This window comes from Dendrobates tinctorius, unplaced genomic scaffold, assembly GCF_039654945.1.
Source record: "Dendrobates tinctorius isolate UK_male_01 unplaced genomic scaffold, ASM3965494v1 ptg000203l, whole genome shotgun sequence".
Lineage (NCBI taxonomy): Eukaryota > Metazoa > Chordata > Amphibia > Anura > Dendrobatidae > Dendrobates > Dendrobates tinctorius.
The window spans coordinates 1,514,932-1,539,599 of NW_027361870.1; the positions used below are offsets into that span (position 1 = coordinate 1,514,932).

The 24,668-nt window shown below is 44.4% G+C and overlaps 1 protein-coding gene across 2 annotated transcripts; it reads left to right on the top strand.

Annotated features, from left to right (window-relative positions):
- The first annotated feature begins 309 nt into the window (after positions 1–309).
- On the top strand, positions 310–23,574 carry CEP68 (centrosomal protein 68). 2 transcript variants are annotated; one of them, XM_073553776.1, is made up of 6 exons: positions 310–464; positions 9,883–11,107; positions 12,209–12,331; positions 13,340–13,436; positions 14,275–14,444; positions 22,306–23,574. In XM_073553776.1, the coding sequence occupies exons 2-5, from the start codon at positions 9,929–9,931 to the stop codon at positions 14,442–14,444; spliced, it is 1,569 nt and encodes a 522-aa protein (XP_073409877.1). In that variant the 5' UTR covers positions 310–464; positions 9,883–9,928; the 3' UTR covers positions 22,306–23,574. The 2 variants fall into 2 exon arrangements, with proteins under 2 accessions (XP_073409877.1, XP_073409876.1); XM_073553775.1 differs by lacking the exons at positions 310–464; positions 22,306–23,574 and adding an exon at positions 550–573 and having other exon boundaries at positions 14,275–15,341.
- The last annotated feature ends 1,094 nt before the right edge of the window (positions 23,575–24,668 follow it).

Genomic DNA, 24,668 nt, shown 5'->3' on the forward strand with positions numbered 1-24,668 from the left:
AAATGGTCACACTTGTCAATCACTTTTCCAAGCGATGCTTCAAATCGCTTGGAAAGCACAAGCATTCTGCAAGCTAAAAACACTTGCAAAACGCTTGTGCTTTGCGGGAAAATGCATGCGAATCCGCATGCGTTTTTCAGGGGTGGGGAGTTGCGGAAAAGCGGCGGACAATTCCGCCGCATTTCTGCAACGTGGGCACATAGCCTGAGCAGTGTGAACAATTCTCACACTCTTCCACAATCCACAAAGGCGACAACAGCGACCAGCAGCTGCCTCTGTTCCTTATTCCCCGAGACGGGCGGTCGCCATCTTCTGATTGGCAGTGCGGCCGCTGGATGGCGCGTGACGTCACGCCCTGCACACAGGAAGAGGTGTTGGTTGTGGAGACTGAAGAGGTCGAGTTGTCACTTGTCAGGGTTGGGTGCCTGGATGCGCCGTCCGTTGTTCCCTGGAGCGGTGATAAGGTAATGTGTGCCGCTGCTGTATATAGAAGGAGCTCTGTACATGGCGGCGACCGACTCTCTTTGCGCCTCCCCGGGGAGACCTGCACTGTGCATTCCGGGTATATCTGTAGTAGGTTGGATGCATTTCGCACGGTTATTGTTGTCGTTTTCCTATGCTGTATGTTCTAAACTAAGTGCAGACACAAGGGGAGTATTGCAGCCAATCAGTGACCTGCTTTCATTTTTCCAGCAATGGGAAGGGAAAGAAAGCTGTGTTCTAATTGGTTGTTGAAGCAACATTAAGGCTGTGTGCACACGCTGCGGAAAAGTACAATCCGCAGGTGAAACCGCAGGTCAAAAGACCTGCGGTTTTACCTGCGGATTGCTCTGCGGTTTTGCCCTGCGGTTTTTCATCTCCTCAATGGAGGAGATGGCAAACCGCAGGAGAATCCGCAGAAAGAATTGACATGTCAATTCTTTCTGCGGATTGAAAACCGCAGATAATCCGCGCGGAAAATTCCGCACCGTCTGCACTGCAGTTTTTGATTCCCATAGGGAATCATTGTACTGTACACCGCAGCAAAAACTGCTGCGGGTCCGCAGCGGCCAAAACCGCTGCGGAACCGCAGCAAAATCCGCAGCGTGTGCACACAGCCTTAGACAAGTTGTAAAAAAACCTCACCAAATACTCAATGTGTGCACATTGCCTACTCTATCTTATGTGCGGTACAGCACGGTGTGTACGCCAGGGGCAGACATATCATTAGTTCAGCCTTTGGAATCGCACAGGGGCCCAAGAGGTAAGGGGGCCCATTTCTACCTCCACCTAAGGTGTAATTTTGCATTTTTAGGAGCTCTTGGCCTGCAAAAAGCCCATATATTGTTCTTGCACAGGAGCACAAGTCTTTGTCCGCCAGCTGTGTACACCGTATTATGTGCGGCACGGTGCGTGCGCCTCTTTACTTGCGTTACGTACTAGTTGGGGGGTGGCATTGTTGTGGCACTATGCGCTGTAGCTATCTCTTTTTTCGGGGGGGGGAGGTGTTCGGTGACATTTACCAGGGTTGGAGACATTGTGGCTGGCACTGTTTAAGTTTTCAAAGATTTTATAGGCATGAACTTTTATAGTTTTCCTAAAGTAATTTCTTATAGTCAGGTAATGAATGTGCTGAAATAGGCTTCAATTACTTCTCCAAGTTGTAATCTACTTTGTCTGACAGGAGCCCGATCCTTAGTTACAGTCTCAGGCCCCGGCATCTCCTCATCCAGTTTGTGTGACGCAGGGCAGCGATTTCTGTGACTGGAGTTGTGTGTGTGGGAAGGGGGCTGGTCGACTGCACATATCAATAGCTGAGCCAGCCCCTTGTCTGACAAAACGCTGCCCTTTCTCAAGTACAAACCAGAAGATGACCTGCCAGGTCCGGAGCTCGCAGCCGAAAATCAGAAATATATTAGTAAGTACCATAATGTAATCGCATAACTACAAGGATGAGATAGAAAAAGGAGGCGTCCAAACAATGTTATATGGTCTCATAGAGGATGTATATGAATCGCCACGGTCTGTAAGGTAATGTTACCCTCAGCTATGCCGATGTGTTTTTGCTGTAGTCTTTTTTTTTTTTCTTTTTTTTTATTATTCATTGACTTTTTCTCATATAGAAGTTTGCGGAGGGCGACCTAGGACGGTCCGGTTTCATGCAGCTTTTGAAAATGGAATATGGGAAATTTACACCATTTTCTGTTAAATGATATACGGTATTTCCCAATGTTAGAAAAGAGGGCGAGACCAATGTGTTGAAAGTCACACGGTAGTGAAGAATTTTTGCGCAAACTGCAACATTTTCTTCATGCTAAAAAAAAAAAAAGTAATTGCAGCAAAATATTTTTATTCCATGCCTTTTTTTTTTTTTTTTTTTTTTTTGTAAGGACAGCTCTGGAACATGCTACTTTTTTTGTGACTTTTATATCAAAATCATAAACATGTCGTTCTTCTTACCAAAAAGTTAGCCATGCCTTCCGTTCTCACCATGTTTAAGTTTTGCTGCACAAACGAAAGAACCTGGTGTTGTAAATGGCGTAAAACGTTAATAACATCGGCTGATTAATTCACAACAATAGAATGTTGCAAAAATGTCGGCACAAACGCAGCGCTAAATGTCCCCCCCCCCATAGTGTGAGAAATCAACAAATACCCTGCAAAATAGTCAGCAGGGTACAGGCTGCTTGTTTAGAGGGATCGTGCAGCCAAAACTCACGCTGTGCCTCTGCTGCATTGCAGCAGGATGCTGTTAAATCGGGTCACATTAGGACCTGTAGGGTACTACAGCAAGCAACTCGCAAAAGTTTGGAACCAGTTGGATTTTTGTTTTTTCTGACAAGTGAAAGTCTGAATGTGATCTCGTTTACAAGCATAGTGCTGAGCTCTAGCAGCGGCACAGAGCGATTTTTGGCTGTGCGACGACCTTGTGTTTAAGGGAAATATAGATTCAAGATTCCAAGAAGCTTTATTGGCAGGATTAGTTTTGCCAAAGTAAGTGTACAAAAGGGAATAGGGATAGGGACTGTAGGGATGTTGGAAGGGGGCAGATCCAGGATGGGGGCTATAGAAGTTCATGGCATAGTGAAGGGGGATGGGGGCAGATCCAGGGTGGGTGGCATATCATAGTTCCCTTTCTCGCAGTCTATGGCATTTGCTCACATACTGCACCGCTATCTCCACTGCTCTCTCTTCTTCCCCCAGCAGGATATATGTTTTCTCTTCCTCCTTCATGGTGATGAAATCCAGGAAGAGTTGTGAGAGTCTCCTGAAGTGAGTGTCCCTCACTGCTGAGTATTTGGGGCAGTGTAGCAGGAAGTGGGTCTCATCCTCCAGGGCCTCCTGGTCACAGTGTTGGCACAGTCTTTCATCCCTGGGCTTGTAGCTCTGCCTTTGTTGGCCGGATTCGATGGCCAGACTGTGGGCACTGAGTCTATATCGGCTCAGGATTTTGCGGTCTCTGGGGTCTGGGAGTTTCTCCAGATATATGTATATATACTTTTTTTTTTTTTTTTAAGGTTTCCTAAAGTTAAGCATTAGCTAATGCAACCTATGTGCGCTAAGGTTTAATGTATGATGTTGGAATGGGTGTGATTTCTCCTTTCTCGTCTCCTTTAGCTTCACATCTAGTTTCCTATGTAAATGGAAACCTTAAGTAGATTAATGTGTAGGAATGCATTGATTTCTCCCAGCACAGTCCTGTATCATCCTGCAAGGGCATTTCCTGCTCAAGAAGAAACAATTGTGGCCACATTAGGCTAAAGTTTATCGCAATGGGCGATTTTAACCAAAATGATGAATTGGTGAGTGAAAATGATCTGAATGTTCATTGATTATTTGGGTGCAGTCAACCTACATATGTCTAATGTAGGTGGCGCCGCTCATACGTTTAAATAGGACCGATCTGCACAACTAAATATAGCCACTATGAAAAGTACGGGAGAAATGTAAGCAATGAAACGGCCACAAAACCCCCCCAACAAGTGATTATGGATTTATATTCATGGCCTATCCATTTTGAAATTCCTTTTAAAGGAAATAATTTTAAATTGGAATAATTGCAAATTCTTGTAAAAGCAAGCAACTTAAGCAATTTACCGTACCTCTCGTTAAAAATCCTGTCCGTTCTCAAGAACACAGCGATTTTGAGTTGTATAGTTTCCTGCTCCTAAGGTCTACAGCCAACGCTGCAGTCTAGGTATCAGAGGTGGCCGGTCTCCTAGGAAAGGAGTGCACTTGCAAGCTCTCCGCTTAACCGCTCTGAAGTTGGAAGGATCGCTGGATTCGCCCAGCTTCAGTAACCTTTTGCTCTTCGAATGCTGCAGAGGCAAAGCTGTCTCTGGTCGCAGCATGGCCAAGTGCGCAGTTCAAGTACCGTGATCATGCCATTGGCTCTAATTGTCAATCTTCAGGAGTGCAGTGCCCCTTGGATTTTCAGGAGCACACTGGCTGCTCTATCTAGTTGTGCAGTGAAACATTGCTAACTCATTGCTGTATAACTTTAAGCAAGCAGGAGGAGCCATACAGTATATTCAATATGGCAGGAGCCGACAAGCAGCTGCAAGACATTTCTGGCATCGAGAAACAAAGCGTTGGGCACGTTCAAATCCAGCAATCTTCTTTTCTCTTGATATCTGCCATCGGGGAATAGTCAGGAGGTCCCCATAGACAGTGGGTTGTAGAAGGCCACTGACCTTAATCTTAATTATAGGCCTCGTTAAAGCTCCACATACCCATTAGACTAAAGGGCCTGTCACACTAAGCGATAACGCTAGCAATATCGCTATAACGTCACTGGTTTTTGACGTGATATCGCTATGTCTGATACTTACCTCCGACCGGCTCCCCCGCTGGTTATCGCTGATTGCGCGAGAACATCCTGGACCGTTTCTCGCCGTCAGCAGCTTCCTGCTGGGGCTTCCTGCTATGGAGACGAGCGACGTGTGGACGCGGGCGGGAGGACGTCAGGATCGCCTCGTCTGACAGGTAAGTAGTGACCCCCGACCCCTGCTATGTCGCTGGTGAGATCTGCCTGTGTGGCAGTTCACTAGCGACCACTTAGCGATGCACCAGCGATCCTGACCACGTCATATCGCTGGTCGGGATCGCTGGTGCATCGCTAAGTGTGACAGTAACTTTACATTGGCCGAACCTGCAGGTATCGCAGAGTTTGGACAGCTATCTAATCTGTATGGGGCTCTTGACAGATGATGTTGAGACAGATAAGTATCAGATTGCTGATCATTTTTGTTCCTCAGCAACATAAGCCGCCGCCAGAGGAGTCTGGCAGTGCTCTGTCATAGAGCGCACAGGAGCGCTCAGCCAAGCGAACACTCCTGTATATGGACGAGAGAGCTGTTGGCTGAATGATGGTTTGTTTGATGGTTCGGACGGTGCTATATAATATGTATGGGGCCCCTTAAGGCCAAATGATTGTCGGGAGAGATATCGACTAGACATGCAGATCACATTCTTCTCTCCGAAATAAGCCACTGGCCAACATGTCAGTCAGTAGTGTTCTCATAGAGAACACGAGGGTTTGGCGCAAGTAAGCGCTCCTGTGTATGGTGGAGTTGAATCAGATGACTGTCAGTCGACAATCGGCCAAAGCATCGTTTGTCCGAGAGCCATCTAATGTTTATGGCTGTCTGGAGCCAGTGCTCCTATGTATGGAGGAGTCAGAAGAGCGCTCTTGGCTTTACCATGGCTTGGTCAATGATTTGGCCAGCAGCTATCTATTGTGTATGAGGACCCTTAAGCTCCTACAGACAATAGTACCAGTTACACTACACTTGCTGAGCAGGAATATCATTGTATTACCACAGCCCAATTCCTTATCAGTAAAACTGCCCCATTGACCTCAGGAAGAGAACAATAGTTTACTTGTCCTCTTCCTCCACCATGCTATAATGTGGTACTCAGTTATTATGGACTACATTGTGAGGATACAAGGTGATAAGCTGAGAGCAAACATGGCTTCCTCCACGATTGCACAATGTGCACTCAGATATCTCCAGGTACAGGCCCCGAGATCGCTGTGTGTGACAGCGATCAGCGACCGGCCCCCCCCTGCCAGTATCGCTGATCGCTCTGGGAAACCGCTGGACGTTTCTTTTGTCGCTGGTCTCCCGCTGGCCAGCACGCATCGCTGCGTGTGACAGGTGGGAGACCAGCGATCTGCTGGTAACTAACGTACACATCGGGTATCCAAGGGACTTGCGTCCCTTAGATACCCGATGTGTATGTTAGTTACCAGCTCCCTGCATCAGCGCGCTGGTAACTAACGAGCACAGCGACGCCGCGCGTTCGGCGTCGCTGTGCTGATCGCTGGTGAAGCTGTCTGTGTGACAGCTCACCAGCGATCCTGACACGTTGATATCGTTGTCGGGATCGCTGGTGAGTTGCTATGTGTGACTCCAGCTTAAAGCCCCCATCACACATAGCGATCTCGCTAGCGAGTCACAAGTTTTGTGATGCAACTACGATCTCAACAGCGAGATCGCTGTGTGTGATACCTATCAGCGACTGGCTCCCTTGCCGGTATCGCTGATCGTTTTTGGAAAGCCCTGGACATTTTTTTGATCGCTGGCCAGCACGCATCGCTGCGTGTGACAGGCGGGAGATCAGCGCGCTGGTAACTAAGGTAAACGCAGGGTTTCTAAGCAGCGCGCGGTGCTTAGAAACCCTCTGTGTACCTTAGTTACCAGCGCGCTGATGCAGGGAGCTGGTAACCAAGGTACACATCAGGTTTCTAAGTGACGCGTGACGCTTAGAAACCCGATGTGTACCTTGGTTACCAGCTCCCTGCGCTGGTAACTAAAGTACACAGCAACGCCGCGTGCTGATCGCTGGTGAATCTGCCTGTTTGACAGCTCACCAGCAATCATGTAGCGACTCACCAGCGATCCTGACAAGTGGATAACGACTCACCAGCGATCCCGACAGCGATATGTGTGACGGGGCCCTAACTATGAGCCGCCCTTGTGTTTCATGAACAAACGTCTGACATGGAGGAGACTCTGGAGATACCCATACACGTGAGACGGTTGGCCGGTTCTGTATTTCATGTGTTGGACAGCTTTAGGATAAGGCACCTGAGGTCTATCGTACAGATAGCTGTGTCCGCATTTGCTGGCTTGATGGTTTAGTCGTTCCACAGCTTTGATGCAGAATGTTAATAAGTAATGTTTTATCTCGCTGACATAGTTGGGTTTTGTTAGAACTTGTTTGACAAGGACACAAATGGCAGGAAGGCCGCCTCGAAGAGAGGAGCAGAGTGACTGGATTCTGTAATTCATTCTGAGATGTTGACATATTGGACTGAACAGGGCACCTCCTTTATTTCCTACTAGCTTAAGAGCCCGGCGTTGCCCGGACATAGTAACTAACTGTGGAGTAACACAGTCAGAGGAAAAGTATATTAGAAACACGTCACCACCTCTGTATTTTTCTCCCACTCCTGGTTTTGGCATATAACTACTGAGGTAAAATACTGACCAAATACTGAACGTGTATACACAGCCTCACACTGCAGCTGCGCCTCACTTGTCTCATTTCCCCCCCCCTCACACGTGCACAGCAACTTCCTGTTATGAGCACAGCGGTGTAATCCATGAGGCTCCCCCCTTTCCCTTGACGTCACATATCACAGGAACAACTCCATTCTACACGACAGAGCTATATGTGGCCTGTGCCTGCCGCACATTGACACTCTTAAGGCGGCGGCCCTGTAGCTCGCGGCGGGTTGGGACGTCGCAGCCGGTGAGTTTTGCAGGGTGGCTTTCAAGGTGAATGTGTCTCTGCCCATGTGCGCTAAAAACATGGGCCTTGTGGACGGGGCTTTGCATGCGGAGTGGGCGTGGCTTGATACACACACACACACACACACACACACACACACACACACACAGCTTTATATATAGATCGATATAGCAGCAGCATATTCCATAGCGGTATACTGCCATCTTTATTTCACAAGCCCAATCCTGCAAAACACGTAGTGCATCACACTTATGCCTCATCAAGGCCAACCTTGTCTGTGCAACCTTTTTGGCATTTGGATGGCATAGAAATATTTTATTTATTTTACTCACTTATATAGCACCATTAATTCCACAGCACTTTACTGACGTTATCATTATCAGCACTGTCCCCGATGGGGCTCACAATCTAGATTCCCCTATCAGTATGCCTTGGGGTGTGGGAGGAAACCAGACAACCCGGAGTAAACCCATGCAAACACAGAGAATATACAAACTCCTTGCAGATGTTGTCCTTGGTGGGATTTGAACCTAGAACCTCAGCTCTGCAAGTCTGCAGTGTTAACCATTGATCTCCCTCAAAAACCTGGAGATGCACATTAGATGCCGATCTCTCTACAGCCATACAGAGGATCATTGAGCTCAGCCAAGCGTTCCTATGTTCTGTATGGGGTCAACAGAAAAAGCTGCCCATAGAACGAAAAGATTGGGCGACTAAATTCCAACTACCGCATTCCTCTCCATCCAAAATAATCTAATGGGGAGAGTCGAGAGACCCCATACAAGTTGGATGGATGACTAATACCACCAAAATTGGTGGATTTTGCTGACTTTTAGATGTGTACAGGAGCCTTAAAGAAATATTCCCATCTCCAAGATCCTATCCCAATATGTAATAGGTGTAATAATATTAGTAAATACCTCCAATTAGAAATGTCATATAGTTTTTTGGATTTTTCTATGTCTCTTTCCTCATGTGTAGGGCTGTAGGCAGTGCAGGACCTAAGGTATCCATGATTACTCCCAATAGCAACTAGCTAACTAAGGTCCTGCAATGCCTGCACTTGAAAGAGATATAGCCATTCAAAAAAACTATACTACATTTCTAACTAGAGGTATTTGCTAATATTATTGCATCTACTACATATTGGGATAGGATCTTGGGGACAGGAATACTTACACAGTGTCTTCTACACGCGTTTGAACCCGCTATGTTTTCCAAGCGGAAGATGTGTCAGGGCACATCAACTTTTTTGGTCTAGAAGCATCTTTTTTATGTGGTGTTTTGATTATTTGTTAGGCTCTTGTTTGATGTATTTTTTTAAGGTTTTAGGTCACGTTTCTTATTTACGTTTTCCTGCTTTTTTTTTATTTCCATTCAACAAGAAATTGCTAGCTGTTTCTGAAGTAAAAAAGTTAGTAAAAGGCTATAGAGGGCATTTTTCTGGTGTCTTTTGAGCCTTCCCATTGACTAATAAAGTACAGCGCGGCTTCTCAGCTGAAGCCGCCTGAACAACGGTCAGGTCACTTCTTTTAAACGCTGGTCATTTTTGGAAACCTGAAGCTGTTAAGAGACGCACAAAAGCATGCAAATGTGCACAGCAAGACGTTTATACAAAGAAAAACGTGTGTACGTTGTTTTAATCATCTTTTGAGGGCTTTTTCAGGTGGGTTTCTTCACAGATCCCAGTTAAAGACGTCGTGTCCACATACCCCAACAATGGATCCCACTCTGTTAGACCATTAAGCCCACCTGAAAGGGCAATTCATTTGAGACCATATTTGCATCCCCAGTTTTCAATTTTTTTTTTTATTTCCAAAAAGTGTAACATATTATAGACGTTTAAGAAAATGTGCTACAGAATTGATGCTTTATACAGTTGTTTAGTGAAACAGAGGAAAGCTGACAGATTCCTACAGTAAGACATAGGCCATCAGTTTTTGATGAATATGGAGATTGATCCTAGGTTTCTTAGTTGTTCTGTTGAATTACGAGTGCCCTCAAAATTCTGATTGGTGGTGTCCAACCTTTAGAAAAATACCAGTTCCTTACTTTTTCAACCCCCCCCCCCCCTTCCCTTTTAACTCTCTCTTGTGTAAAATTGATTATCTAAGTATCTACTGCTTCATTTTATCCTTGCAGGGAGAAGATAGTCCTATATTATGCCTAGAGAAGATTTTCCAGATTAATGAACATGGATTCCTGTAGAGAGAAGATCTTCTCATCAAACGCATCCGGTTATCAGAACATCTACACCCCAGGACATAAAGCTTCAGGACCAGAGCCTACAAGGATAATGTCTGAGGATAGTGATGATCTTCAGCCGGACAGACCAAGATCGACTATTTTAGACTCTTCATGCTCTGCGTGTGATATTTCAGTGGCACGTTCTAAGTATAGGCCACATTTAGGGGCATGTAGATCTTTAAAATCTAATTTTAACAATATCAGTTGTTCTGAAAAGTCCCAGACATTAGCCGAACAATATTGGGCCTGTGCAATTCCAAATACGCTCCCTCCTCGCCCTGACCGAACGTCCCCTCACTGGGATCCAAATAAAGAGTATCAAGACTTGTTAGATTATACATACCCCTTGAATCCAAAGTATTTCCTTAATAGAGATGAGGAGGATGAGGCCGATGCTTTCTTACATGACTCTGGCGTTGACCTCGATAGCTATAATGCTTCTTGTGACAGTAAGTTTGGTTCTTTCACTTGCACTTATAGAGATGACCACAAAATAAAGACTGATCCATACTTATATGCAAATAATCAGAGTTTGCCGTTTGCCTTTTCAACACCTTTACTGAAAAGAACTGATTATCATGGATTACAAAACCCACCCGGGTCCTCGAATGTGACTTTGTGTGGGGAGTTCTCGCCTTATGCCAGAAAGTTCGATCTTGCCAAGGTGTCCACCTCTAGTCTTCCTCCCCCCAAATATGATGTGATTGATAAGATATTCTCTAAAGACGAGTCCTCCAGAGGTTATTCTCACCGGTCAGGACAGTTTTTATCTACAACCAGTGTTCTTCCACTCCACAAAGATCTGGACACCGATGAAGAGTATCTGTCCTTACCGCCAACTCTGAAGGAGTTGGAGACTCTGGCTACACATTTGAAGGGCCTGTCCATGACTGCAGCTGACAAGGATCAAGTATCTGGTGCCAAAACAAAAAGCAGAGTCTCCGATGATGGCCCCAAAGATCAAAAATATATCTTTAATATTTTTAACCATGATGAAGTGAAAGTAAATAGGTATTCTTCTCTGAGAGATATGCTTGATGGGAGGGTGACATCTGAGATCTTGGACATTTCTGGATGTGCATCAGTCAAGGAAACTAAATCTCTTGTCCATAGAATTCAGGTAAAAAAAAAATCTTTTAGTTTGGTAGTAATATGTTGCTTTATACTATTGTATTACTATATTTGTCTTGTTATTTAGAATTCTTCCATAGAAAAACTGCTATGAGTAGGAAAAAGGACCATCCATGGATGACCTCATATTTATGTGAATAGGTTATGAGAAGAAAAAAACTTTTCAGTCTGCCCAGAAGGTTTTTTTTTCTCATGTTACATCCCTACTCTGCGGCTGGTGTGCGGATCTGGTATGTTTGTTCACAATGCTGCTCCTCTCTAACAGTTCAGATGCATGTCTTGAGAAGTGTTTTTTCAGCTTGCAACCTGTCCTGACACGTGAATAGGCTTGGTTGCTGTTTGAAATTTGTGACGGCCATTTTTATCACATTCTCAGACAACTCTATTAATAGGGCTTACATGGACAGACTTTGTGAAAGCCACTTATCTTGTAAGGTTCTAGTGCAACTCTCGACTTTAGCCTTTAACCCCTATAGAGGAATCTGGACTTACAACAGAGCTCTCTAGGTTGTATCCACGGATAAGATGCTGGCTAGAAAAAAACATCTGACAGAGGAAGGTTGACTAGCCTGGTCAAAACCAGAAGGGGCAGAGACAGTATTGAGTTGCAAAATCAGGAGACCGCTTAGGTCAGAATCAGAAGGATGGAGTCAGAGCAAAAGTGACAGGCAAATGGAGGGTAAAAGTCAGCCCTGGGTCAGCAATGGGAATCTAGCAGTATTAGAGTAGAGCTACAGGGAAATCTACCAGGGTCTGTAGAGTCTTATAACTGGCAACTCCCAGCAGTATGCCATAGACCAGTGATATTTCTAAATTTAGCCTAAGTGGTCACAAGAGTTTTTAATGTCCCCCAAAAGACCCAATATTCTAGCATTCAGAGTGATCTGTCTCAGACTGGTACCACGTCGCTCACAGTAGGGAGCTGATAACTCCTGCCGCTCTGCTGGACTCCAGACCCATGTACCCACTCTGGAGCTGCACTAGGCATAACACCAGGTGTAAGGTTTGTCTGTCATGTCTGTGATGACCTGTGAATTGTGATGGGCACTGGTATGGACATTTGTAATCTGTTGTTCCCTGTTGTCCACAGAGGTTTTGCCAGCATCTGGACAGGCTGATTGAATGGTTGTACAGCGTTGCAGAAGTAACTAACAACTGGACGGCTCCTAAGCCTAATATGGAGAGCATTCAGCTCGCCCTCAGCCTTTACCTGGTAAGAAACCCTCAGTACATCCTCCTGTCAATGCACATTTCAAGTCCAAATTATATTTTCAGTTTCACTGCAGCATGACCACGGGGAAAAATAAATGTATAATCTATGGACAAGTCCTGCAATGTGAGAGTTGTCCTGGCTAATCGATGACCGTCCTGAAACAGGGAACCCCCATAGTCATTCAGAATTGCCTAATATATTATGTTATTTACTTTTTTTTTTAGACCAGACAACCCCTTTAATTCCTGCCTGACGTCCGGTGCTGGGTATATGGAGTTGGCTCAGTGTCTGAGTCTGCTCCATACAAGGCAGATTTTGGCTGTGTTAATAACTCTGATCGCTGCTATTTAACCGCTTAAATGCTGCATTCCATCTCTGGTCCATGGGGCATTAGTTTCAGTACCCATTCCCCTCATATAAAGTGATTTGCGTGGCAAGATGAATTGTAATGTCCGCTGGGGACTGACATCCGTTTTGTACTGCCGTGAAGCTCAGGCCATGGCTGGGCATGATTTTTTTTCACAACATACTAAGACACTGCAGTGTTGCAGCATATAGAGCAAACAATCACAGGTCCCCTTAAGGAGGGACTAAAAAAAAGTGAGAAATGGAAAAATAAATCTAAAAAGGTTTTTTGGTAAGTTAAGGGAAAAAAATGAAATGTAAGAATTGTCGTTTTTCGATCACCAAACTTTTCTCAAAAATGCAATAAGAAATTATCAACACTTTGGAAGAAGGTGAAGAAAATTTGCTTGGCCGGAATAATATTCTAATATTGCTCTAAATCATATGTGCACACAAAGTGAATCAGTAAAATGACGAGCAGGAAGCAAACAGAAGAGTAAGACAGTGGCGTCATTTAAAGGGATGGCACACAGGGCTCTCGAGTTCATTTAAAGGGGTAAACATCTGCGTTAACATCACATTTTACAGGATCTGTAGTCAGATGTGTTTAGCGCTGCCTGTAATATTCCAGTATTGTATATTCAGTTTATTACTTCCCTCCAGAAACTGAAGAAAGATGTAGCGGAGCAGCAGCTCCTCGCCAACACCGTTATAAGGGACGGAGAGTCGCTGGAGAGATGTTTGTCCCTTAATTGTTCAGGTAGGTGCAGGGTCTGCTATCTTACTACACCAGCGCTGCATAGCACTGCGGTGGGCTGGGACGGGGGTACATTATATTATCCTGACGTTGCTCTTTAACTGTTGTGTAACTACAACTCTCATCGTGCTGTCACAGCTGCAGCTATTGGTTAGAGACCACTGCTATAGCCGGCTGCCCCTGGAATATACAGCACGCAGTGTGCGACATGACATATAGTGCAAGCAGTATGTAAATCCACATGGATGTGGGGCAGTTGTGGTCCCGTCCAGTATGCAAACTGGAGATAGATATAAAAAAAAAATAAAATAATGTCGGAATACTTGGAGATTACGTTCCCATACAGCGCCTTCGTATAGCAAAGGGTGAAATACGCAATGACATCTGTAAGATAAATTGAAGGTTTGCGGATTTCAGATCTGCAGCGTCGGTCAGTTTACACTGCGGATCTTTTTCTCAGCAAGTGCATGAGATTTCTTAAATGTTATGCACAATGCTGGAGCGATAAAAGGCCAGTACACAGCGGAAAATCTGCTGCATGTTTGTTACATGGGAAGGTACCGTACTTTCGAGACTTAATTCGGTGATAACTACAAGATCAGTGATGGTGCCCCATGAATCGCCTGAATAGACGGAGCAGAGGTCACAAGAGCTCAGTGCCGCTCCGTTAAACTGGTGAAACATTGACTATTTCACAGTAGGTCCAACCCTCTCCTGGTGCGTCACCATTTTGGATGGTCGACAGTAAAGAAATCCCCCTGTAGCCCGGCAGGGACTGTTAGTGATTTGCTTCTTTGCAGACCTTCCTGTTTCGTGACTTTTTTCTTTGTAACCTTTTTAGCTTTGAAGGACACGCTGACATTAATTTCCAAACAGTCTGGAGAGCTGGAAAGACACGCTGAGCGTCTGTACGCCTCTGTCCTTGAAGCTATGGATACCATCACCGAGGAAAGCTTGGTGCAGAACGGTAACCTAAAACAACACGTTTCCCTGGAGATGGAGTCACGTTAGGTAAGAAAGAGGACAGCAGAAGCAGAGGAGGAATGTCGTCTGACACATGCCACCCCAGAGGAAACCCTTCTCGTAGACAGACGCCTAACGAAGGCGAGGCAGAGGAAGCCTGCTATTACATAAGACGCCAACACTATTGCATTGTCTGTATAGTCTTGGCTCGGGCTCGCTGCATGCTTCACGACATGGAGATTACAGAGCCATGACATATCCAAGGTGACTGACCCCAGCAACAAATCTATCTAGAAAACTCTTGAGTCCATGAGTTGTCTTGATTAAAAAAGTCAACACATGGACGTGTACCACGGATGTGTGAATTGCAGCCTTATCCTGGGAATGACGTGGCCACGGTGCCAAGACCATCTGTGGGGCTTTCATTTCTGGGATCGGTCCTCTGACCCCAACAGATGACATATCCTAGTGATGAGGGGGAAACCTCACCAGGCTACCACTACTACACTCACTTTTTGTTGCGTTTTTCTTGGCCAAAACATAAAGAAAATTAAAGCGTGTTTGTTTTTTAGTTTTGCGCTTTTTTAATACATTTTGTCTATGAATCACATGACCTGTGAGATGAAAATTACTTTTTTCCATTGATGGAGCTGTATAAAGGTTTTTTTTTTTTTCGGGCCGAGTCTTAACTCTTATTGGTACCATGTTGGTGTACATAGTATAATATGGTCGCTTTTTATTGCATTTATGGCCAGAAGTCCGGCAACTGGGAAAAAAAAAGCATTTTGGGCGACTCAGTTTACATTTCTGTAATGAGTGGGTTAAATAATATTTTGATTGGAGTTTTAAAAACTCGGAAATGCCAGATATGTATTTTTCTATTTCTTGAATTTTTACATTGGGAAATTGGGGGGTTCATTAAAACTTTAAAATGTTTACAAACCATATTGTTTTAATCTATTGTTTAAGTCGCCATATGAGCTTGAACCTGAGATTGTTTGATCGCTCATACTATACTTCATCATGATTTTTTTTTTTTACTATATAATGTAATACTGACCCATGAAGCCCAGCCAAAGATGTTGGTAACCGGCGCCTTTAGCAGGCCCCTGTTTTTTTGGCAACTGATCATGTTATGTGGAAAGACCAATGGTTGTCAGAACAGGACATTGTGCCACTTATATGCCGATACTGGAGATTAATGGTGCCATTTAAGTAGTTAAACGGCAGCAATTGGAGCTAGATCCGGTCGCTGCTGCTAGAGGCAGGTGTTGGCTGTATGTAACAGCCGGCACCTACATGTGTGGAGCAGGCTCAACAAATAAGGTAAATAAATGGTTTGTTTTGTAGCAATTTTATCTATAATTTAGTGTTCCTCCCAATCTGACGCAGCAGCACACTGGGCAGTACAGATGTGGAGGCAGCCAGATCATGTACAGGTCCTGCTAGTTAGAAAAAGACCTGGGCACATTGCCTGCTGGCTGTTGCATGGCTGCCTCCACTACATACAGGCCAGCATATGTGTCTCCATGCCTGATCTCGATTGGGTGGGTGAAAGGTGCCTGGAGGGGACATTTTAATTTTGTGAAAGTGATGTGCATCTCCTTCCAGGGATCTGGGAACTGTAGAGTCGTCGGGAATTGCACAGCTTTCTCAGAATGATGGGGGGTACATCAGAGCAGGGTTCCCCAAGTCCCAGTCCTCAAGGCCACCAACAGATCATGTTTTCAGGATTTCCTTAGTATTGCTCAGGTGATAATTGCTTAACCTGTGCAATACAAAGGAAATCCTGAAAACATGATCTGTTGGTGGGCCTTGAGGACTGGAGCTGGTGAACCCTGCATCAGAGGGACAACATGTAAATGAATGTACTGCCCCTCCTAAACATGTATCATTAAGCCCCGGAGAAGTGGAACAAGTGGTCTGCACGTCCCCTTCCCTCTATATTCACCAATGCATCATGTGTATTGATGTTAGTACACAGGAGAAGGTGTTCCCTATCACAAACTGGGAGACAGTGGGATCACTGAATAATCGGAAATCCATGGCTTAACATGCAAAACAATGAGCCAATATTGTGGCACGCATTTCTGCCACAAAAAACACCTTTGATTAAACGGATCTTATCTACACAGTCATCAAATTAGGTTTATCAAAGAGCATAAACAACTTTGAGCCTGGTGCAGTCTAAAGGGCATGTCACACTAAGAGATATCGCTATAACTTGTGACGTTATAGCGATATTGCTAGCGATATCGCTGTGTGTGATACTTAAAGTCTGCACGCATCCAATGTTGTGTCACTTACATTACTGGGTTCCACAGTTCTCACACACTCAGAGCTTTTAGATTTAGCAATGCAGCAGAGCTTAGAAAGCTAACCCCGTCCACACCAGGCTCAAGTGCATAGTGTATAGACAGTGAGCTGCTTATCACAGGGGAGGGCGGAATAGAACTTGGAAGCACGCACCAGCTAGGCACAGCGATGATAATCACCAGGTGATACACTGAAGGTTTAAAGTAAACGGCACATAGCCGGACATGACACATCATTGAATTCTGTGTTTTAACGCCTATCTCTTGCTCTCTTCAGATTAAATAACAAAAAACCTGCTGATAGATTCCCTTTAAACCAGCTCCAATTGATTAGTTGTTCACCCCTAGTGCAAACCGGCCAACAAATACAATTATTTGGTCCCCATACAGCATCCTGTGATTGGCAGCACATTCCGTGTTTACACCGTGCGGTGTGCTGCCGAAAACTTTTATTTTTTTATTTGTTCATTGGCATGTTTCCACAGGCGGATAATGGGGAATGAACTTTCTTGCACACGCTCATTTGCCAATTGTCTAATAAATGCCCCATATAAACCAAGAAGAGGGGTCTGCATTGTCATATAAATGAGGATCAGGCATGTTGGAATCCATTATGCCTGATCTTTTATTTATCTCCGACAGTCAACACTTCACATATCAAATTAGCAGAACGATCCTTTTAATATCTCAGGCTATGTGCACACGTAGATTTCGGGGTAAATTCTCAGGTCAAAAGACCTGCGGATTAGCCTGCGGTTTCACACCTCTACAATGGAGAAGGTGTGAAACCGCTGCGGATTCCGCACAAAGAAGTGACATGCTGTGGATTTGAACCCGCTGAAAAATCCGCAGCATGTGCACTGCGTTTTTCATTTTATCATTGAAAACAATGGTACTGTACAACGCAGCTAAATCTGCTGCGGACCCGCCGAGCCTGAAACACTGCGAATCCGCAGCAGTATCCACAACGTGTGCACTTAGTTTTGTGCTTTCTGAGGCTAAGTACAGTATGAGGAGACTATTATTCCTAGCACTCCTCTACTACAGTAATAGGACTGCTAATTATGTGACTTCCCATTATCATGGAGCTCATACCATGCATAGCTTTCCGGGGCCGGGCTGGTATGCCCCTCACACAGCTGTAAACCAGTCTGGACAGAGGACAGGCTCGTGACCAGGCGGACCACCTGCTGCTTGGTTTAGGATGTTAACAATGGTAGTATTTTCTGTTACATGGCAGTAGATGCTTAAAATCTACAATTCCATTAAATATGTCCATAATATCCATTTAAAAGGGTCAGATCTGTTTTTTGTTCCTTCCCCTTCAGAACTTGCGATTTTACTTTTTCATTTTTTGCTCCCCTTCTTCCCAGAGCCATTGCTTTATTTTTCCATCCGTATGGCCTTGTGAGGGCTTTTTTTTTTTTTTTCTTGTGAGATGAATTGCGCTTTTGAACGACTCCATTGGTTTTACCATATAACGTACTGGAAACCGGGAAAAAATCCAAATACGGTGCAATTCCAAAATTTTTTTTTTTGTGTTTTTATTTATCATGTTCACTAAATCCTATAAATATCTGGCAGCATCATTCCCCAGTTTAGTACAAGTTTGCTGATACCAAACATGTGTAGGTTTTTTTTTTTTTTAAAGTGGTGAAAGAAAATCCCAAATTCTTAAGAAAACAATTTGCTTATGTCTCCATTTTCTGAGAACCATAGCGACTCCATTTTTCAGGATCTGGGGCTGGGCAAGGGTTTATTTTTTGGACCCTGCACTGCAGCACTGATACGTAGGTACGTTGTTTTAATTGCCCGCTTATTGCTAACAATCTGCACGTTAACAGTGTTCCAATGGTGTCTGGCTGCATTACTGAAGCGCGGCTACCAGGAAAAAAAAAAGGCATTTTATTCCTCCCGGTAATCGCTGCCTTTCAGTGACGAGGGCGCAGATGTGGTGCAGAGTGAGCCATCAGTCAAAGTGCTGGGGCGTTCTTACAGCCACCGCTCATTGTTTAATGGTGCCTGTATTCTCTCTGGGCGCGCCTCTATGACTGAAGGCCGGCGGCTCCAGGGAGGAGTGGCGCTTAGTTTCTCCCAGTAGCTGCACTTTCAGCGTTGTAACGCCATTACTCTCACTACACATGAACTCTCTGCTTGGAAGAGCATGTGTTATGCAATTGGGAGTTAAACCTAAGGCCTCTTTCACACTTCAGTTTTTTTGCATCAGTTATAATCCGCCAAAAAGGCGGACAAGCGGATCCGTTCTCAACTGATGTGAACGGATGGCACAGGATCCGTTTTCAGACGGATCCTGAAAATGAAGAAATTTAAAGGAATCGCTGGCCGGGGGGAGAGAGAGAGAGAGAGAGAGAGAATTTTTTTTTTTTTGTCCGGCACCCAGAAAGAAATTCGGGTTAAATCAGTGTTTGCAGGATCCGCCACAGAAAAAAACGTTACAAGCTCCGTTTTGAAATTTTTGCGGTTGGTGACGGACAGCAACTTTTGGCGGATCCTCACAAAAAACGGATGCAACGGACAGCAATCCGTCACAAACCGCCATTAATGCAAGTCAATGGGAAAAAAACGGATCCTCAAAAAACATTTGAGGATCCGTTTTTTTTTCAAAACCTGGCGGATTGTGACTGATTGTAAAAAACGGAAGTGTGAAAGAGGCCTAAGCTGCTACCAAACTTTTTTGACATTGGTTTACCCCCCTCAAAACCAAAAGGTAGAATATTGAAACGTAACATGTGCAATTTTCTTTTCTTCTCCTAGATGACATCTAATTCACATTAGACAGGTAACACGGGATACGTGTGGTCTGCAATTTCCGGATCAATCGGGGGGTCTCCTGACACAATCTCATTGTCAGGTTAGTGATGAGCAAGTATGCTCGCGTGGTCTCCGAGTATTGGGAAGTGCTCGGAGATTTCGTTTGTTGCTGCAGCTGCCTGATTTGCGGCTGCTAGACAGCCTGAATACATGTGGGGATTGCCTGTTTGTTAGGGAATTCCCACATGTCTTCAGGCTGTCAAGTAGCTGCAAATCATGCAGCTGCGGCAACAAACTAAATCTCCAAGAACTCCCAAATACTCGCTCATCACTAAGGGTACGTGCACACGTTGCGGATTTGGCTGAGTATCTGCAGCAGTTTTCCATGCGGTGTACAGTACCATGTAAAACCAAATCTGCGGTGCAAAATTCCATGCAGAAACGCAGCGGTTTATTTTCCGCAACATGTCAATTTTGTGCAGAATCCGCAGCGTTTTTACACCTATTCCATTATAGGAATCCGTCGGTGTAAAAACGCAGACATAATCCGCAGGGAATCCGGAGGTCATTTTACCTGCAGCATCGGCGCGGAAAAATCCACAATGGAATCCGCAACATGTGCATATACCATAATGGGGATATATGAAGTTGTGCAGTTTAGGTCAGGAAACTTGGGGCAGTTCTAGAAATCTCACAATATATGGGCCGTGAAATACAGAAGTGTGAAACTAACCCTATGGAGACTTGGCCGACTTTGATCTGAGTCTCCCCTAAAGATCTGATGCTAGTCTGAGCAAACTCTGACTAATGTACACTATTGTATCATAATTGTTTAAGAAAAACACTGTCAGAATGAGCCCTAAAAGTCATCTTCTTGGACACATTGCTGAAAATATGTAACAAATTATAGGCTTTCTTTGAAAAATAGTTGTTTCCCAGTTTTGATATTTTTTATTATATGACAGCTTGTATACAGAGATGGAACAATACACGAATAGATAAGACTTTACAAGCACATTCATGGTCATGGCAGTCCCTACTCACGCTTACAGTCTAAAGATGAAAGGACGGACACTTATGGCAGACAACATGGTGGATGGAGGGTCGATGACGCTTCTCTCGGTCAACACAATGCCCCCTTGAGGGCATTTCCTGTCATTACTACTATCGACAGGCAATAGTCAAAAACCTGGGGTACTCATGCAAACTGCGCCAGTATATCGGTGCTCTGATACATGATTTATAAAGTGGCTTACAAGAAACTAGTAAGAGAACATAGGATGGTGCACACTGGGCATCTAGATCCTGACGTCCCTCACAATACTAATCCAGAAGAATGGATGTGGTCAGGATACAGTGGTGGCCACAACACAACTGCTCACAATAGAAACAATCATGGGTTTTTAAAGGGGTATTCCATGTCCAGTGGATAGGTGATGGTTGTAAGGTGAGTGTGGGTCCTACAGTCAGTCTTCTGCTCCCCATATTCTCCCCTGGCTGTGGTCTTGGCTTGGGAGGTAAATGTTGGTGGGTGGGTGGGTGGACAAGACCTTTTTTCCCCTTTTAATATGTGTTTAGGACAAATCTATATGCATTTGGGCTTTATGAATAATTTTGCGCAGTTTGGCTTTTATGGTCTTTATCTCCTTACTCATTGGTGGCTGCAGAGTCAACTGAGAATCGATCAGTGATCGTATTATATTTTTTAAACTGGATAATCCCTGTAAAGGCTGTGATCACAACATTTACTGAAATTGCCTCAGGTTTACCGAATTTTTGAAAACAAGAGTTGTTCTGATGCTGGAACAAAGTAAGTTTTTCTTTTTTGTTAATAAATGCCCATTGTCAATTGACTGTAAGACACTGCTCACCCCTAGGTCCAAGAACCCAAACAGCATCATGAATAGACGCGGTAGTCACCCCCCCAGACGAGGTTATTGTGCAGACACACAGGTGCATTTCTTATTTATATAAGACTGGAACAAATCCTTACTTACAGATGCTATACATTACACAGGTTTTGTTGCAAACCGATAATAGCAGTTTTTGGTGAATTAAACTTTTTTTTTTTTTTTTGCAGTTTTTTTAATTCTCTTTCATTGGGGTGAAAGAAAACACTGAATTTTAAAGTTTTGCAGGTTTCAAATTTAGTGAAAAAAAAAAAGCATGAATGAGATTTCTACCATCTCAGAGCTTTTTATGGTAATGCAATAAGCAGCAAAGATGCAACAACTGAACATAGCCCAACAACTGAGAGGCTGGTTCACGCTCCACTCTACATACAGATGGCCAGTGACCGCGGCTTGGTGGCCAGCGGCAGCGAAGGTATATGGGTGAATGGCAGCGACCTGCTTACAGGTGCAATCTGTAGTGGTGGCTATGGCGCAGCATGTGAACACAGGCTAAACATTGTTATACTTCCATGAAAATGGTTGGCACAGATACTGTGCCTGCCTGATTGATAACCAGAAAGGAATTAGGAATGGTTACGTATTGTTGATAGTGGGTGTAGGAGTAGCAGACACACTGTGCCTGCTCAGTATTGAATCAGCAACTCAAGGAAGAGTGTCCAGAGAATGGGTCAGGTTTTAAAAAGCTGGAGGGAATACTCGCTACCTTGGCATGAATTTGAATTTTATCATGCAGAGGCAGAGAGCACATGTTGAGCTGCCTGCAGCCACCACTAGGGGGCATCTTAAGAGCAAACGCTTCATTTAGTTCAGTAATCTCCAGGAGAATAATGCTGAAATACCAGGAGAATAATGCTGAAATATAAGTCACCCTGTAGCATCTGTAATCCATACTCTGTGCTTTTCTTTTAGACAACACCTGTGGACTATGGGATTGGCTGCAGTGAACTTCAGACACTACCTACAGTATATGGAATGGGTAATAGAAAAGTGCACTTAGACAATCAGCGACGAGACAGCAGTGTGCTGGTCAATGAAGATGATGCCACAAGCCGTGCTCACTGAATGTGTCCACAGCACTCGCCAAAAGTGATCATACAGATCCTCATGTATCGGTTCAACAATGCGACAGTTCATATTTGCCAGTGTTTCAGGCTGGGATCGCACACAGCATAGGTCAGGGGTAACATCTGCTTCTTAAATATTGCAAGGGATTTCATCAAATGGCTAATGTCCTCATGGTTTCTGCAAACATGCAGGCGTAACTTTCTGGTGCACTGGACAGTCATAATGTGTAAGTAATCACATTGCTGCACCTGTGCCATATACCGCTATATGTGACCGCAGCCTTATGGAACATCAGCTGCTAAACGTTCTTTGGTCATTAAGGCCACTTTTCATTAAAATTAGGAGTTAGCGGATGTTATGTGATCCATGTATGGCCACTAGGGATGGGAGTTACCATGTTTAGTGACTTATTTGCTGATCTAGTGGATCAAATAGAACAGAAGATATAGTTAACCATAAAGATGGTCATTCACTTTACATCAATGCTCACCCACAAAACAGCTATTCCTCTCTGGTAAACATGCACACTCTGCCCAGGTCAGCAGGCATGTGTGTATTCTCAGTGGGGCAATGGCTCCTATACACATTAAGGGTGTGTGCACACTGCGGATTCTGCTGTGGATCCGCAGCAGTGTTGGTCCTTCAGATCCACAGCAGTTTCTGCTGCGGTGTACAGTACAAGTAAAATCAATGAAGAGTGAAAACCACAGTGCGGATTTGCTGCGGTTTCAAAACCACAGCATGTCAATTTTGTGTGGATTTCGCTGCGGTTTGACACCTGCTCCATGACAGGTGTCAAACCACAGAAAAATTGCAGATAAACCACAGGTCTTTTGACCTGCAGATTTACCTGCGGTTTATGACAAATCCACAGCGTGTGCACACACCTTAAGTGGTCATCCTCTCCTGCTAAGGTACTCAGGTTTGGATGGCATTCATCGAATGTATGGCCACTTTAAAGCAAAGCAATCCCTACTCCACATGTAATATAATCCTGCATGCGCTGTATGTATTTTTTGTATTGTCACATTTCTACAGATTTCAACTTCCTATTTTATGAGTTTGTATTGGCTTTGTCTGTTTTTATAGCAGCCATAAAAAGTTGCACACAGATGTCTGAGGTCATTTTTTTTTTTATTAGAGACAACATACTGGATGGAGTGGAATGTATAGATTGGATGAAGAAAGTGTCTGTACTCAAACTTATACATTGGTCCAGTAACAAGTCACCAACGGCGCAAGATCAGCGCACAACACATACTCCTCCACTCAGAGAAGGGACAACCTTGTGAATGACTTTCCAAAACAAATTGCTCCCATTTATTGTAAACCTGCAAATTGACAAGACGAAGAGTCATTCAATACGTGTCAATATGTGTAATGGAGAGGACACTGGGACCAGAACTGGGAAGGGGCAGTCTGAGGAGCACCTTCCTGATGATCACTCCAAAGCCAGAGTCCCTTAAAGAAGGCCCATGGGCTCTGCTAACATACACACTACAGTAAAACACTTGTAATATTTGTAACAGATTACTCTTTAAAATGTAGAACACATGCAAATTGTGTTCTGCTTCAGAAGCCCTTTCACCTCAGTTGATAAAGGTGTTTATCATGAATCCACACTAGAGATTAGTGATGAGCAAGCATGCTTGTGGTACTAAGAGTATCTTTGGCATGCTCAAAAAACGTGTCCCGAGTTTCCGAAGCTGCATGTCATGTGGCTGTTAGACAATCCCCACGTGTTGCTGCTGTTCAACAGCCACGAGACATGCAATCACGGGGACTCAGACATTTTTCAAGCACGCCCAACACACTGTATTAGCACACAAGAATGCTCGCTCATCACTACAGATAATGTAAAGTGATTCTCAGGACCATTGGAAGGACGGGAGCCCTGTGACCCATCTCTTACTAGACTTCATGCCTGACTCTTGATTAGCCACCCATGACAGCACACCAGCTAATCAAAAGAGTCCTGCCAACTCCAGGACTTTTATGGCAAACCCCATAGCCATCCAGCAGTTTTACCCAATATCCCAGCAGGTTTCAAATTGTCAATTCCCATACAATTCACCATACCGGATTAACAAGCAATTTGAAAACTGCTCTTTTGCAGTAAAATTGCATACCGGTGCAGATTTATACTCTGGCTGCCAAGCGTGGCCTTACCCTTGATCAGAAAATCCTGTTGGATGAGTGATCTGTAC

What these genes read in the sequence shown, in the direction of transcription:
- CEP68 (XM_073553776.1), top strand. Translation starts at nt 9,929, where the DNA reads ATGAACATGGATTCCTGTAGAGAGAAGATCTTCTCATCAAACGCATCC. An exon ending in CTCTTGTCCATAGAATTCAG is followed by an intron (nt 11,108 to 12,208) that starts GTAAAAAAAAAA and finishes TGTTGTCCACAG; the next exon opens with AGGTTTTGCCAGCATCTGGA. An exon ending in TCGCCCTCAGCCTTTACCTG is followed by an intron (nt 12,332 to 13,339) that starts GTAAGAAACCCT and finishes ACTTCCCTCCAG; the next exon opens with AAACTGAAGAAAGATGTAGC.